General features: G+C 38.8%; 1 protein-coding gene across 2 annotated transcripts in view; it reads right to left on the reverse strand.

Annotated features, from left to right (window-relative positions):
- LOC100355797 (snake venom 5'-nucleotidase) overlaps positions 1–17865 on the reverse strand; it is a 107001-nt gene that overhangs the window by 42929 nt on the left and 46207 nt on the right. For both annotated transcript variants that reach the window (XM_008262266.4, XM_051853734.3), the window contains 3 exons: positions 4985–5565; positions 3283–3430; positions 1998–2163 (listed from right to left, as the gene is read on the reverse strand). In XM_008262266.4, the coding sequence (XP_008260488.4) occupies positions 1998–2163; positions 3283–3430; positions 4985–5565 (895 nt within the window). The remainder of the gene's footprint in view (positions 1–1997; positions 2164–3282; positions 3431–4984; positions 5566–17865) is intronic.

Below are 17865 nucleotides of genomic sequence, written 5' to 3' on the forward strand. Positions count from 1 at the left end.
TACATTACTATAAGCTTCTACTTTGTTTATTATCTCTATTAGCAATAAATTGGTCTGATGTTAAACATAATTGGTTTAAAGTACTCAATATAAAAGCTGTATTCCTATAAACTAGGTCATAAGCAGTTAAAAAATGAAATTAAGGAAACAATTCCATTTACAAAAGTATCCAAAGGAATGAAACACTTAGAAATAAATAAAAGAAGTCTAAGACTTATACCTATAAAGCACTCTTATAAGAATTAAACTAGTAAGTGGTAAGATATTCCATGTTGTTGGATTGAAAACCTTAGTATTGTTAAGATGGTCAAACTCCCCCAGAGTGGTCTACAGGTTCAGTGAAACCCATATCGAAATCTCAGCTGCTTTTTGTGCAGAAATTGTGTGAATATGACTCTAAAATATACTTGGAAATACAAAAGACCCCTACACAGAAAAAACAATCTTAAAAGAAAATAACAAATTTGGAGAACTCACATTTCCTGATTTCAAACTTATTATAAAGGTTTAAGGGATCAACGTGTTCTATGCATTCAAGATAGACAAATATACATTAATCAACACAACTTAGAGTCTAAAAATAAACCATTACATTTATGTTAAACTGATTTTTAACAAGAGTGCCAAGACAACTCAATGGGGATTTTAAAGAAGTCTTTTCAACAAACAGTCTGAAATAACTATGAAGCCATATGCAAAAATTAAATAAATAAATAAACAAACAAACAAAAAGAGTTGGACCAACTTTGTATGACACTGAAGAAAATTAATTCAAAGTAAATGAAAACCTCAAAAATAAGAGTTAAAGTTATAAAACTATTGGAAGAAACATAGGCATAAACTTCTGTTATCATGCATAAGGCAATAGTTTAATTTTAAAAAAGCATAAAAAACAAAAGAAAAATAAATTGTTTCTTAAAAATTAAAAATTTGATAGTCAAAGAACTACATCATTAGAGTAATATAGCAAATCATACAAACAGGAGAAAATGTTTGCATATCATATATCTGACATGAGGCTTATAACTAGAAGATAAAAAGAACTCCTATAACTCAATCATTTAAAAAAAACAATTTTTGCCAGCGCCGCAGCTCACTAGGCTAATCCTCCACCTGCGGCGCTGGCACACCGGGTTCTAGTCCCGGTCAGGGCGCCGGATTCTGTCCCGGTTGCCCCTCTTCCAGGCCAGCTCTCTGCTGTGGCCAGGGAGTGCAGTGGAGGATGGCCCAAGTCCTTGGGCCCTGCACCCCATGGGAAACCAGGATAAGTACCTGGCTCCTGCCTTCGGATCAGCGTGGTGCACTGGCCGCAGCACGCCGGCCGCGGCAGCCATTGGAGGGTGAACCAACGGCAAAGGAAGACCTTTCTCTCTGTCTCTGTCTCTCACTGTCCACTCTGCCTGTCAAAAAAAAAAAAAACACAATTTTTAAAATGGCAAAGTATGTGAATAAACATCTCTCCCAAGGAGATATACAAGCAGCCAATAAGCACATGAAATGATGCTAGATATCCACAGCTTTCAAGACACACAAAGGAAAACCAAAATGAGATTCCATTTCTCACCTACTAGGATAGCTATCACCAAAGACAGAGAACAAGGGTTGCCAAGCAAGGGGAGAAACTGAAACATAAGTATACTGCCGAGGGAAATGCAAAATGGTGCAGGCAATTCAGCAGTTCATCCCTTTCTCAAAGATGAGATCTACCATTGTATTACTAAGTATATATCCATGAAAACAAATGATCACACAACACTTGCACATTAATTTTTATAGCAACATTCTTCATAATAGTTCAAACTTGGAAATACTGAAAATGTTCATCTGATGCAAGATAAATATGTTGTTATCCACACAATGAAATGAGATTAAACAGTAAAAAGAAATGAAGTACTGAAACACACTACAACACGAATGAACCTTGAAAACATGCTAATTGAAAGAAGCCAGAAAAAAGGGCAAATATTATATGATTCCATTTATATAAATGTACATACCTTCCATCTAGAGCTGGGTATTTGTAAACTCCATTTTCAAGTGCTTCCAGCAGCTGTGCACCTGTGACTTTGACAACTAAAACTGGATCCACTATAGGAAGAATTGCCAAAAGATCATGCAAAGTGAAATTCCCTGCTGGATGTATCCGATCTGATCTGAGGGTGCCTACAGTAATTTTTAAAAATGCATTTTAATTAATTTTTCCATAAAAAGTCATCTTTTACCTTATGTCCAAAACTTCAGAATGATATGCCACACTGCCAAAAGCTCCTAATCCTTTTTCCAAACCCTTCTCCATGCTTATTTTCATTTTAATTATGCAGTTACCTCTATTCATTTTTAGAAGAAGGAATTTCATGTTAGCTATCACTGTCTTTAATTACAGAACAGCATAAGTGAAAAGCCACAACTTTACTTCCCACTTTCAGACAGGATCACGCTGAGGCACTCCAGAGCGAACAGCATCTATTTTAAAACATCCCCACAGGAAGCAACTCCAGAGATATCCTAAGTAAACAATCTAAGATACAGTAGATTTCACTCCTGGGACATGTTTCTACACAGTAACTTAAATTATTCAAGAATAAGATTAACATCGCTTGAATTTCATTGAAAATAGCAACATATGAAGTTTGTAGTTAGGATATCAAACAATGTGGCTGCACTTTGGCAGCACATGGACTAAAATTGGAAGGACATTAAACAATGGCATGTTGTAGACTTTTGCATTATTCAGGAACCTAAGTCACAGTCATGGTGTCTAAAGCTCTGCTTATGATAATACTGAATCCAGATTAGTTTCAAAGCAGGGTTAGTTTTGATTTTCTATCCTCTACAGAGATTCTTAATACCTTATAGTCCTAGGTAGGCCAACTTCAAACTATTAGTATAGGTTCGGCATTTACTCTACAAGATTTTTCTTATCACTTTCTCTTATGGCAAAATTAGAAGGGAAAATTGGTAAAAGACCAAAAGATTATGGGTAAAATTTCAGTCTACTCTTTCTCATATAATCAAGGCTTGACTACATACTAATTTTAAAATAGATAAATGACAAAGCCATGTCATTATTCAAAATCTCACAAAATATAAAAAGTAAAACAATTTTTAAACTTGAAGCTTTAATTTTCAAACAATGGTGTTCCTGGGCATAACAGGTGTGAAGCCAATGGGATGGATTTCTGAACTGTTCTTTGTAAGTAACAGAAATAACCTGCTACTATAAAATTTAAAAGACTAATTTTTGTCATTTTTATTTTTAAACAAATTAATTGCAGAAGTCACCTGAATTAAGTAGTGCGACATCAGCACGAGTAGCTTCCAGCATTGCATTAGTCACCAGATTCCCAAGATTGCTCTCAGATCTTCTCACAGTAATTTCACGACCATCTAATTCCATATCAATGGGGCAGAGGACTTCTTCCAACATATACTAAAAGAAGAAAGAAAATAAGCTATCTAAAAATCAGCATTTCTTATGTTTTTATTTCACCTCGTGATCATTTTCTTCTTAACCTCTAGCTCAAAATTAGATAATTTGTTAGAATTTGAAATTCTTCCTCTCCAAATATCATAGTACTAACAGGATATCAAAATTTTTTTTCAACTTTTATTTAATAAATATAAATTTCCAAAGTACCACTTTTACAGCAGCTTTTCCCTCCATAACCTCTCTCCTACCCACAACCATCCTATCTCCCACTCCCTCTCTCATCCCATTCTTCATCAAGATTCATTTTCAATTATCTTTATATACAGAAGATCAACTTAGCACATACTAAGTAAAGATTTCAACAGTTTGCACCCACACAGATACACAAAGTAAAGAGTACTGTTTGGGTAGTAGTTTTACTGTTAATTCGCATAGTACAACACATTAAGGACAGAGGTCCTACATGGGGAGTAAGTTTGCACAGTGACTCCTGTTGTTGACTTAACAATTGACACTCTTGTTTAGGACATCAGTAATCACCCGAGGCCTTGTCGTGAGCTGCCAAGGCTATGGAAGCCTCTTGAGTTCACAAACTCTGATCTTCTTTAGACAAGGCCATAGTCAAAGTGGAAGGTCTCTCTTCCCTTCAGAGAAAGGCACCTCCTTCTTCGATGGCCCCTTCTTTCTGCTGGGATCTCACAGAGATCTTTCCTACATATCCTAATAATCACTTTTACATTTCATAGCCAAAATGAAGGAGCCAAGTTACCATAAATTTTAGGAGTTCCCATCTACCTTTCAGTGCCAGAAAACTGTAATTAAAACATTTAATTTTTCTGGTATCAAGTTCACCCCAACTTAATGCCTCCATTAATGCTTAAAGCAAAATCAGAACGGAGATCTATAGCCTTGGAACTATTCAGGTAACACAAGTTATATGAGGCAATGCATACATGGATGTAAATAGACCCTGGCTTGTATTTTCCATTAGCTCTTGCAAATGTAACACACGTAAAACAAATACACACACACACACACACACACACACCAAGGGTACTCTATTTTTTCCATGGAGCCCAGAAAAAAAAAAAGATAAGCCTTAAAGATTCAAATGCATATGAAAGTTTAAGTGACTTGATTACAAACCACTAAAACATCCATAGTAGTTATAAGGAGAGAAGGCAGGAAATGCCTTTTCATTACAAACTAATATAAAATTCACCTGTTCTTTTTGTAACCCAGTGCTTCATAAATTTTAGTAGTAATCTCTTTATTAAAGGAAGAAATTATTACAGAATTTGAATACTAAAAATACTTTCATAATGACAGTTAAAATATTAAGTCCAAATATTAAAGTAGGTGTCAAATACTATTACCTACTTATATAGCCAAAATAAAATGTAAATTGAATATTAACATTAAAATAAAGAAAAACTAGCATTAATTTCTTGGAATGACCATTTTCATTGTTTGTTATACTATTTTGTAGCAGTACTGTATAATATTCATGTGATTAGTCTGTACTTAGTAAGTAACATAAAAATATTCACCTACCTGTATGTTTTGAGTAAAATCTTTTACTATTGCTTTAATATATGAATCTTCTTCCAAATAACTAACAATTTCCACTTTCTCAAATACATATTGGAAAGATGCATCAAAGTGTCTTATATTTATTTTTGTCAGGTATTTAAAATCAGATCCACTTTTGACAATCCAGGTTTCATTCACCTTCCTGATTCCATAATCATGGTCATGGCCTCCTAGAATCAAATTGACCCCTTCTGCTGTTTGGGCAAGCCTTGTATCATTTCCCCATTTCATATGAGTTATTGCAATAACAAGATCTGCTCCTTCTTCTTTCAGTTCTACTGCCGTTTCATTAGCAACTTCAACATAATCTTTATAGTTTACATTTGATTTATTAACTGTAGCCAAAGTATCTAGCCAATCTTCTTCAACTAACCCCATTAGCCCTATTTTCATATTGTTCCAAGTCACTATTTTTTTTACTGCACCATGTCCAAGAGGTTCAGAAGTAAATCTGTCATAGACATTACTGAGTAACCATGTAAAATGCATCTGTTTGATGTATTCTTCCAAAACATCCACACCAAAATCAAACTCATGGTTTCCTAAAAAAAAAAAAAAAAAAAAAAAGGTTATAATTTATTTCACAATGTTATTCCATTTTCAGATTTAACTTCTGTATTTTTCAAAATAGTGGAGATTTCTATTTATAAAAGACTACATGAGAAGATCATGCATTTTTTCACACACTACATTTAATCATCTCAACTTGTATTTACAAATTATAAAACTCATAGAAGCCTTTATTCTATAGAATTCCTCTTTGCAATCCAGGTAACACTGTATATGCAAAGAAATTCTTCAGTAGCATGGAAAGCCTTATGAAATAGGGGAAATCCAATGATATAATGAATCCTAGATCAATGACATGCTAATTTGAAGATTATTTTTGGTGAGTATAGGCACACTGACCCCTGTAATACAGAGTCCTACCTTTATTCTTAACTCTGATCTTGTTTAGACAAGGTCATATTCAAAGTGGAAGTTCTCCCTTCAGAGAAAGTTATTGCCTTCTTTGATGGCCCGTTCTTTCCGCTGGGATCTCACAGAGATCTTTCATTTAGGTTTTTGTTTTTGTTTTTTGCCACAGTGTCTTGGCTTTCCATGCCTGAGAAACTCTCATGGGCTTTTTGGCCAGATCTGAATGCCTTAAGTGCTGATTCTGAGGCCAGAGTGCTGTTTCGGGCATTTGTCATTCTATGAGTCTGCTGTGTATCCTGCTTCCCATTTAGGATCGTTCTCTCCTTTTTAATTCTATCAATTATTATTTGCAGACACTGGTCTTATTTATGTAATCCCTTTGACAATACTATCTTTTTGATCAATTATGAACTTAAACTGATCACTTTAACAAGTAAGATGGTATTGGTACATGCCACCTTGATGGGATTGAATTAGAATCCCCTGGCACATTTCTAGCTCTACCATTAGGGTTAAGTCCAAGTGAGCATGTGCCAAACTATACATCTCTTCCCTCTCTTATTCCCACTCTTATATTTAACAGGGATCACTTTTAACTGAAATAATGTTCTTAAAAAAATTGTGGGCTGGTATTGTCATGTAGTGGGTTAAGTTACTGCCTGAGGCTCCAGCATCCCATATGGGTGCTGGTTCAAGTCCTGGCTGCTCCATCTCTAATCCAGCTCCCTGCTTAATATGCCTGGGAAGGCAAGAGAGAATGGTCCAGGTGCTTGCACCCATGTGGGAGACCTGGAAGAAGTTCCTGGCTCTTGTCTTTGGCCTGGCCCAGACCTGGCCATTACAGTCATTTGGGAAGTGAACCAAGGGATATAAGATCTCTTTGTCTCCCTCTCTGTCTCTCCCTGCCTCCCTCTCTGTAGCTCTACCTTTCAAATCAATAAATAAACAAACAAATATTTTTTAAAAAGTAAAGAGAAAGCCTAACATAGTCCTACTGTGTTTTCTGAAAAAGTTATGCTTTTCTAAAAAAAAAATTCATTGATTTAATCATATAGTTATTTATTTACTTGTTTGAAAGGCAAAGTGACAAAGAGAGGAGAGACATAGCTTCCATTTACTGCTTCACTCCTCAAATGGCTGGAATAGCCAGGTCTGGGCTAGGCTAAAGCCAGGAGCCAAGAACTCTATCCTGATCTCCCATACATGTGGGAGAGGCCCAAGCACTTGGCCATCTTCTGCTGCCTTCCCAGGCACAGTAGCAGAGAACTGGCTCAGAAATTAAGCAGCCTGGACTCAAACAAGCAATCCAATATGGAATGCCAACATCACAAACGGTGGCTGAACCAGCTGAGCCATACCAACAGCCCAAATTGTGCTTCTGAAGAGATTAAATTGTCATTTTGAAAATCAAAATCAGTGCTTTTTTTTGATTAATATAAATCAGTAATTAGTATAAATTACTAATAAAATTAATCCTGGGGTAGATGCCTTTGTAAATGAAACTACTGTTCCAATAATATCAATTTTCTATTGATTTATATTTTTATGTCATCAGATTTACATAAAGTAGATGTTTGAACAATATGGTAAAAACCTATATGCATTTTAAAATTAATCAGAATGATATAAAATCAACTATTCAGGGGGAGATCAGATGTAAATTATTTTCAATCTTTCTGAAAAATGTGTTGACAAGTGATTTCAACCCATCTGTACTTTTTTAAAATCATAGATATTCATGAGTTATATTTTCCTTTTTACACCAGTAGGTTGTTAAATAAGCTTAACACTTTTATCACCAACACTTCTGATATCTCTCTCCTTTAGCACTCCTTGGGAGAATTCTTTCAGGGGAGCCATTAGGTATAATGAGGCACAGACTCAGCATCTTTAATCCAAAAACCTGATTAAAAAAGATCTATTTACTTACTTACTTACTTACTTATTCATTTATTTGAAAGGCAGTTACAGAGAGGCAGAGGCAGAGAGAGAGAGAAAGAGAGGCTTTTCATCCACTGGTTCACTCTACAAATGGCTGTAACGGCCAAAGCTCGGTCGATCCAAACCCAGGAGCCTGGAGCTTCTTCTGGGTCTCTCACATGGGTACAGACTCATGCACTTGGACCATCTTCTACCACTTTCCCAGGCCATTAGCGGAGAGCTGGATTAGAAGTGGAGCAGCCAGGACTCAAACTGGCACCATATGGGATGCTGGCACTGCAGGAGGCAGCTTTACCCACTATACCACAATGCTATCCCCAAAATCTGAAAATTTTTGAGCACTGATGTAACATCATAAGTAAAAAATGCTACACACGAACTCATATGATGAACTGCAGTCAAAACCTAGCTACAGGGGTGGTGGGTGTTTGAACTCCCAGGTTCTGCATCAAAATGCCTGGGTCTAATACCTGCTCTGGCACCTATAACTCCAGCTTCCTTCTAATGCGATTTTGCTGGGGGCAGCAGGCAATGGCTCATGTGATTGGGTTCTTACCACCCATGGAGGAGAACTGAATTGCACTCCTGGCTTCCAACTTCTAGGATCTTAGCCCCTCTCTGGCAATTGTGAGCATTTCAGGAATGAACAAATAGATGGGAGCACTCTCACTCTCTTACTATCTAACAAATAAATTTAAAAATTTAAACACAACCAAAATATTATAAAATACTTTCAGGCTATGAATATAACATGTATATGCCACATAACTGAGTTCTGTGTTTACACTTGGGTCCGTGCCCAACATACTTCATTATGTATATGCAAATATCATTGCACAATAATCCAAAATCCAAAACACTTCTGTTCTCAAGCATTCTGGATGGAGAATACTCAATATGTAGTAGTTTAAGAATTATTTACAATTATCTACAATAACATTTTTGATGTTCACAAGTCTTATGAAGATATATTAGAATAAGTGATTATAACAAGAGTTCTGGATATAACATTAATTTGCAAAAGTCAATCACTTTCTCATAAATCAGCAATGAACAACTGAAATTTGAAATTAAAAACAAAAATCTAGTTATATTAACACACCAGAAATGAAATACTTAGGTATAAACCTAACAAAATATGTACATGATCTCTATGAGAGAAATGTTCAAAAAGCTTCCATAAATGCATGTTGTGGGGCCAGCGCTTAGTGGGTGAAGTTGCTGCCTGTAATGGCAGTTTTATCTCAGCTACTCCACTTCTAATCCAACTCCCTGCTAGTACATCCAGGAAAGCAGCAGAGGATGGCCCAAGCGCTTGGATTCTTCACCCACGTGGGAGAACTGAACGAGGCTCCTGTCTCCTGGCTTCAGCCTGGCCCCATCCCTGCAGTTGTGGCCATCTGGGGAGTGAACCAGCAGATGGAGAATCAATCTCAATCTCAATCTCAATCTCAATCTCTCTCTCTCTCTCTCTTGTCCTCCCTCCCTCCCTCCCTCCTCCTCTCCACCCCCTTCTTCTGTAACTCTGCTTTTCAAATAAAATAAAATAAAAATATTTTTTAAAAAAATGCATGTTATGAAAAAATTCATGGATTTCAAAATTTTTTGCAGAAAAATAAGCAGATCTTTTTAAAATTTATTTATTTGAAAGTCAGAGAAAGAGGCAGGGGGAGATACAGAGAGAGAGAAGTGTCTACCATCTGCTGGTTCACTCCTCAAATGCTGCAACAGCTAGGGCGGGGCTGGGCTGAAGACAGGAGCCAGGAGCTTCCTCCAGGTCTCCCACATGGGCGCAGGGTCCCAGTGATTTGGGCCATCTTCCACTGCTTTCCCAGGCACATTAGAAAGGAGCTGGATCAGAAGCAGAGCCCCCGGGACTCAAATCAGAGTTAAGCAGTTAAGCAGAGCTTAACCAGGTATGCCACAATGCCAGCCCAACACCAGCCCCAAAGCTAATCTTTTTGTTTGTTTGTTTTCGACAGGCAGAGTTAGACAGTGAGAGAGAGAGAGACAGAGAGAAAGGTCTTCCTTCTGTTGGTTCACTCCCCAAATGGCTGCTACAGCCGGTACCCTGCACCAATCCAAAGCCAGGAGCCAGGTGCTTCCTTCTGGTCTTCCATGTGTAGCCCAAGCACTTGGGCCATCCTCCATGGCCTTCCCGGGCCACAGCAGAGAGCTGGACTGGAAAAGGAGCAACCGGGACAGAATCTGGCACCCCAACCGGGACTAGAAACTGGAGTGCCGGCGCCACAGGCGGAGGATTAGCCTAGTGAGCCGTGGCACAGGCCTCTAATCTTATTAATTTCATTTTCCACAAACATTTTGAAGTCTCCTCATGTGCAGAAAACTACAAAACCCTGATTAAAATGATAAAAAGAGGGGCTGGTGCTATGGCATAGCTAGTGAAGCCACTATCTAGGACTCTGGCATCCCATATGGGCACCAATTCAAGTCCTGGGCATTCCATTTCTGATCCAACTCCCTACTAATCTGCCTGGGAAAGTAGCAGAAGATGGACTAAGTGCATTCCATTTCTGATCCAACTCCCTACTAATCAGCCTGGGAAAGTAGCAGAAGATGGACTAAGTGCTTGGGCTCCTGAACCCACATGGGAGACCTCAATGAAGCTCCTGGCTCCTGGCTTCAGTCTGGCCCAGCCCTGGCTGTTCTGGCCACTTGGGGAGTGAACCAGCAGATGAAACACTTTCTCTTTCTCTCTCTCTCTCTCTCTCTCTCTCTCTCTCTCTGTAACTCAACCTTTCAAATAAATAAATAAATCTTTAAAATAAAAAAGGAAGGGGAGGGGAGGGAAGGGGAGGGAAGGGGAGGGGAGGGGAGGGAAGGAGAGGGAAGGGAAGAGGAGGGGAGGGGAGGTTTGTGGATACCAGGAAGTCCATTCTAAAATATATAAGGACAAGCAAAAGACCCAGGAGATACACAAAAAATTGAAGAGAAAAAACGAAGTCTGAAGACTGACACTACTCAACTTCAAGACTTCCTGTAAGTAGAATAATAAAGACAGGGTGGAAACTTATGTTTTGTTCTTGACTTCTTTGAACATTTAAGGCCCTAAACCTGTTTGCTAGCAGATCTGACTATGCATGCCAAAAATACAAACAATCTTTCCATGCCCTATCACTCCTACTCTAAGCACTTCGGCCTCTTTTCTTGATTATTGTAATAACCTGTTAAACAGTTTCCCTGCTTCTATGCTTGCTTCCTACAGACTATCTTCACCACAGCATCAAGGAAAATCTTTTACAATGTCAAATAATGTCATTCTGCCATTTTAATAAAAAAAAAAGTAACTCCTGAACTCATTCAAAGTAAAAAATCAGTCTGAATCTCCAAATAAAAGCTATCTACTACAGAGAGTTTTGCAAATTCATGGAAAGTACAACCTTTTATACACAAAACATCTTGTGATAGTGATGTCTTCTATAAACTACTTTGGGGTCTTCGGAAATGTTTACCTAAATCTCCTGTTTCTAGCAAAAAAAAAAAAGGAAAATAAAAATGATATGAATGCTTAAGCTAGTTCATCTAGCTTATTTTTTCAGTACTTTACTGAAATTCACCCCAGCTACCCTACACCAACAAAGTGCTATGTCCTTCAACTGATGATTGGATAAGAAAATTATATACTACTTAGCTGTAAAAAAAAATGAAATCCTGTTTTTTTGCAACAAAATGTATGCAACTGGACACCATTATACTTAGTGAAATAAGCCAGTACCAAAAAGACAAATACCATATGTTTTCCCTAATCTCTGGTAATTAATAGAGTACCAAAATGTAATGTATAAGAGTGAAATTGACATTTTGAGCTTCCATGATTGTTTACAGCTCTGGACAGTGTTGTTTTTTTTTTTTTTTCTTTTCTTCTTCTTACTATTTGTTGAACTCTTAGTGAAGGGTTAATTTTATGAGTGTAAAGTAATCTAAAAGTAGATCACTGTAAAAATTGAGAGAACTGAAGAAGGAGGAGGACAAGTGGGAACATGGGCAGGATGGAGGGTAGGGTGTGAAGTATCACTATGTTCCTAAATCTGTATACATGAAATTTGTATATCTTAAATAAAATTTTTTTTAAAAAGTAAAATATATGAGACAAAAATAAATAAATAAATACAATCTTCTTCCAGGAGTCAGAGGCTCCTAAGTGAATTCCACTTTGTAACAGGAATTTATTTTCTCTTTAAAATTTTGATTGAAACACTATTCCACATTTTATGGACTGCAATGTGATGTTTTGATATATACACATTGAGTTATGATCAAATTAATTAGCACACCATCACTTCGACCATTCATCATTTCTCTGAGTTAAGAATACTAAAAGTTCTCTTTTCTAAATACTGTGAAATGTACATTATTGTTAATGTATCCACTGACTTAAAATGCTCATATTTCTTCAGAACACAGTATCAGAATTTGTTTCTCCTACCTAACTATAACATTGTACCCATTTACTTCCTTCTCCCTATTTCCTCCACCTGCCTCTCCTTCCTGACCTCTAATAATATTCTAAAAACCAATTGTCTTGGAGTCCACAAATGAGATCTGTGATCAAGCAGCATATCGTCTCTCTGTGCCTGGCTTATTTTACAGTGGGTTCAATCATATGACAGTTTCAAATTTAAAAATACTGAAAAGTATTCCTTATGTATTTGTACAATGTTTATCCATTCCCCTACTGATGAACATTTAGGTTGATTCCATATATTAGCCTCTGTGGATAGAGTTCCAATAAACATGGATGGGACTTCAAATGTCTTTTGAACAAACTGATTTTATTTCCTTTGGATTTATACTCACCAGAGGGATTGTGAATCACAGGACAGCTCTATTTTTAATATTCTAAATGATGTTAAAAACAATTTTTGCTGACAACTTTGGAAATATATGTAAAATGCTCATATTTCTTCAGAAATACCAATTTGTAAAACTGACATGGAAAGAAAAAAACTGAATAACCCCAGATGTATTTAAGAAATGAAAATGTATTTTAATGAATAACAAGTTCCAGAGTCGGTTAACTTCCATTTAATTTTTTTTAAATCTTCATTTATCTCAAAGGCAAAGAGACAAACAGGAATCATTCTTCCATCTGTTGTTTCACTCCCCACATGCCTGCAGTAGGTGGGGCTGGGCCACGCTAGAGTCAGGAGCCTGGAATTCAATCCAGGTCTCCCACATGGGTGGCAGTACTCAACTACTGAGCCTGCTGTCTCCCAGAGTGAACATCAATGAGAAGCTGGAATCAAAAGCAGAGTCCAGAACTCAAATTCAGGTATTCTGCTATGGGCTGTGCATGTCCCAGCTAGTATCAACCACTGACCCAAATATGTACCCCTAAACTCATTTTAAATTCCTCCAGAGTTAACAAAAGGCCCACATGGTTTCAGTGGTAAATTTTACTAAACATTTAAAGAATAAATAATAGTACAATAAAATGTCTTTTCAGAAAACAAAAGAGCAAATGCTTTGCAACTCACTTTAAGAAACTAAGCTGGCATTCCGGTGCAGCAAGTTAAGCCCATGCCTGCTTTGCAGGCATCCCATATAGGCTCTACTTCCAACCCAGTTTCCTGCTAATGCACCTGAGAAAGCATGACCACATGGCCTAAGTTATTGGATTCCTGCACCCACGTGGGAGACCTGGAAAGACTGCCAGCCTCCTGGCTTAGGCCTAACCCAGCATTAGCTGTTGCAGCCTGTTAGGGAGTGAACCAAGGGATGGAAGATCTTTCCCTCTCTCTCTTCCTCTGTCTTTAAATCTCTCGCGCGATAACTCTGCATTTCACATAAATAAATAAATCTTGAAAAAAGAGAAAATAACATAACCCTGACTTCAAAACCTAATGAGAACAAGAAAAAAAATATACAATGATAGTCCTAATACAGGTGAAAAACTCCTAACTAAATATATATGTCGCTCCCTCTCTTCGTGGAAGAACGACACTAAACCCTGCCTAGGCTTCATATCCGAGTCACGGCACCATTATGTCGCTCCCCCTCTTCGTGGAGGAACGACACAGGACCCTGCGCTGTTCTTTTGTCTGCTCGGCCCTCCCCGGGTTTGCTGCTGGTTCTTCCCGGGTTGGCTACCGACCCTTCCACCTCCATGGAAGGGCGGTTCCCCCTGCCACTTTCCCCACTTCCGTGGGGGAGCGGCACACCGCCGGCCGGCTCTCTCGGGGGCTGCACAGGTGTTCCTTCAGATAGATGTTCCCTCAGATGTTTCTGGTGCATGTTGTCTCTCTCCTCCTTTATAGTCCTCTTCCACCAATCCCAACTCTGCTACCCACACACCAAGTACGCTGCTCTCCTCCAATCAGGAGCAGGTCCTACAGTTTATTGGTTGAACTGGAGGCAGCTGTGTAAAAGCTGTTTCCTCCTCTCCCAGCGCCATATTGTGGGAAAGCAGATGCATAGAATAAGTCTTAATTTGAGTAACAGTCTAGTCCGAGTTGCTCCCCACATATATAACAAATCAAATTCAAGAAGTGTGAAACTAAAATATGAATAATTAATTTTTATCTTTTGTGTATCTGCTCTACTGCTGATATTTATACTTTCATGTGTTTTAAGGACTCCCTTAAACATTCTCTGAAGTACAAGTCTGGTGGTGATGAATTCCTTCATTTTTTCCAAGTTATGGAAAACCTTTCTTTCTGCAATTCTGATGGATAGCTTTGCTGACATTTTATTTTTCTGGCAGAGCTTTTGAATATTTCATCCCATTTTCTCCTGGCTTGGAAGATTTCAGCCAAAAAGTCTGCCATTAATCTCATGGGGATTCTCTTATAAAAGTTACTTGAGGGCTGGCGCTGTGGCTCACTCGGTCAATCCTCCACCTGCGGCGCCGGCATCTCATATGGGTGTCGGGTTCTAATCCCGGTTGCTCCTCTTCCAGTCCAGCTCTCTGCTGTGGCCCGGGAAGGCAGTGGAGGATGGCCCAAGTGCTTGGGCACCTGCACCTGCATGGAAGACCAGGAGGAAGTACCTGGCTCCTGGCTTCAGATCGGTGCAGTGCTGGCCGTAGCAGCCATTTGGAGAGTGAACCAACGGAAGGAAGACCTTTCTCTCTGTCTCTCTCTCTCTCTCTCTCTCTCACTAATTCTACCTGTCAAAAAAAAAAGTTACTTGACACTTTCTCCTGTTTTAAAGTTCTCTCTTTGTCTTGTATATTTGGAGAGTTTTACTATAACATGACTCATAAGCAATCATTTTTGTCCAAATTTATTGAGTCTTTTGGGGTTACCAGAACCTGGATGTCCATATCTTTCCAAAGATTTGTGAAGTTTTCAGCAACTATTTCTCTTAATAAGTTTCCTAGCCTTTTACTTTCTCTTCATCTGGAAAATCCACATTGTAAATGTTTGCTCACTTAACTCCTGAGGGTTTCCTTAACTTTGGGTGGCAGGTGCTATTGACTGGTCAAAAGACTTCTATTCAAGCACAGAAATTCTTTCTTCTGCCTGCTGAATTCTGTTCAGGCTTCCAACTATATTTTACATTTAATTTATTGAGTTCATTAGTCCCAAGATTTTTAATTGGTTCCTTTTTATGAACTCTATTCTCTAAGTGAATTTCTCATTCATATCATGAACTATCTTCTTCATATCATTGAATAATGTCTATATTCTCTTGCATATCATTTTTCTCCTCACAAATCATTATCCTTAAAGTCTCTGTCATACAATTCATCAATTTCCATTGCTAAATAGTTGCAATCCTTTGCAGACACCATGTAACCATATTTTTTCATTCTTCTTGTGCCCCTATACTGGTTCTTGTGCACCTGTGAGTTAGTAGTTAGTTATTTCTATCAATTTTTAGGGTAGTTTCCATAGCAAAAGACTTTCTGCTGGTGAGGCACTGAGGCATCATAAAATGTTGGTTATATGGTGCTGGCTTTGGTTCCAGGTGGACACTTTAGGATAGTGGCTATGTAATTTCTCCTGCTGTAATCAACATTAGGAATGGCTGTGGTTATCCCAATAACCTAGGCTGCAGGGCTTGTGATTTCCCCACCAACTGAAATACAGCACCTTTCAGTGGGGCAGGTTTGCTGGCAGCTCTGAGTTCAGTGCAACATGGCTGTGGATGCAGGGCACATGTCAGTTACTTTGGGTCACATTAAGGCGGGACCAATCCTATAGGTCCAGGTAAGTGCAGCAGTGTGCCTGGTACCAAGGTTTGTGTGTGTGTGGAGTGATGCCTTTTTGTGTCTCAGACCCACATGGGTAACTTCAGAGGGCCTCCAGGGACTGACCTGGTCAGGGAGGTCTGCCAAGCTGCTTCTTGGGGCCAAGGGTTGTGGGCAAGGCTCCACATCTGCTTCACAAGGATTCTATGGACCAATCTTGAGAGTGGGCTGCTCTACTGACTCTTCAGGCCAAAGGAGGATGGGCAGGGAGGTAGAGTTTCTCCCTGTGGGCTCAGCTGCTCCATAGCTGTCTGGCTGCTTGCTGTACAAAGGGTATTTTGGAAGAATCACCCAGTTGCTTCAAAAAGAACAGGAAGTTACGCCAGGCTTCCTGTTTCCTGGGGACCTCTGCAGACTGAATTGCTCAAAACATGCCACCCAAGTTGTTCCTGGGGCCATGGGAAGGAGAGTAAGGTCTCCCAGTATTTCACAGGGCGGTCTGTGGAACTGATGGAAGCAGCTGTTTCACAGGACCCTGGATGTGTGAGGTTTCAAGATGGCTCCGTACAACAAGAGCTGAAAGATCACCCTTGAATTACTGCTGGGGAACTCCATAGCCCTGGAAACCTTGAACCTAGTTTGGGAAGTCGCTGGGTTATTGTATTGCTCTGGGGAAAGAGTCCAGCTCATTTTGCTTCATTTCCAAAACCAGAGACCTCTCTATTCTGTGTATATATACCACATTTAACCTATCCATTAATCTGTTGGTATATATCTAAATTGGTTCTATATCTTACCTATTGTGAACAGTGTAGCAATAACCATGGGAATACAGTATCCCTTTGATATATTGATATTTACCCATAAGTGGGATACCTAGAGCACATGGTAAATCCATTTTCAGTTCTTTGAGGAACCTCAATACTATTCACCATAATGGCTATACTACTTTATATTCCCACCACCAGTGTATAAGATTTCCCTTTCAACAGCATTTACAATAATCATAATAATCCATAAAACTGTGGCCTGTACTAGTTAGTGTTTACAGAATATTTCCTCTATGTTTTCTCAGTCATTTGATTGTTCCAGGTCTTACATTTATGTCTTTTATCCATTTTGAGTTGATTTTTTAATAAACCAAGAGGTAGGGATCAAGTTAAAGTCTTCTGCATTTGGAAATCTAATTTTCCCAGCACCATGTATTGAAAAGGTTGTGTCTTCTCCACTATATATGTTTTGGGAGCTTTTGTCAAGAATCCGTTGACTGTAGATAAGATCTGGGATGTCTATGAGTCTGTTTTCATGCCAGTACCATGCTGTTTTGATAACTATAGCTCAGAAGTTTGTCTTAAAATCAGAAGGTGGGGGGAGAGGGATAGAGGAGGAGAGGGGGAGAGGGAGGGAGAGAGGGAGGGAGGGAGGGAGGGATCTTACATCAGCAGGTTCACTCCCCCAAATGGTCACAAAAGCCAGGTCTGGGCCAGGCTGAAGCCAGCGGCCAGAAACTCCATCCTGTCTCCCACATGTGTGGCAGGGATCCAAGCTCTTGGGCCACCTTCCACTACCTTCTCAGGAACATCAGAACATGCTGGACTGGAAGCAAAATAGCCAGGGTTTAAACTGGCACTCTGATACGGGATGTTGGTACCACAGCAGAGGCTTAAACCATTGCACCACAACACCCACCTCCGGCTTTGTTCTTTTTGCTCGACATTGTTTGGTTGTTTGGGGACTTTTGGTATTTTCATGGAGATCAAACTGAATCTGTAAATTGTTTTGTGTAGTACAGACATTTTAATAATATTAATTCTTCCAATTCATGAAC

Source organism: Oryctolagus cuniculus, chromosome 14 (genome assembly GCF_051225735.1).
Source record: "Oryctolagus cuniculus isolate XC-2025 breed Fujian yellow rabbit chromosome 14, ASM5122573v1, whole genome shotgun sequence".
Taxonomy (NCBI): Eukaryota; Metazoa; Chordata; class Mammalia; order Lagomorpha; family Leporidae; genus Oryctolagus; species Oryctolagus cuniculus.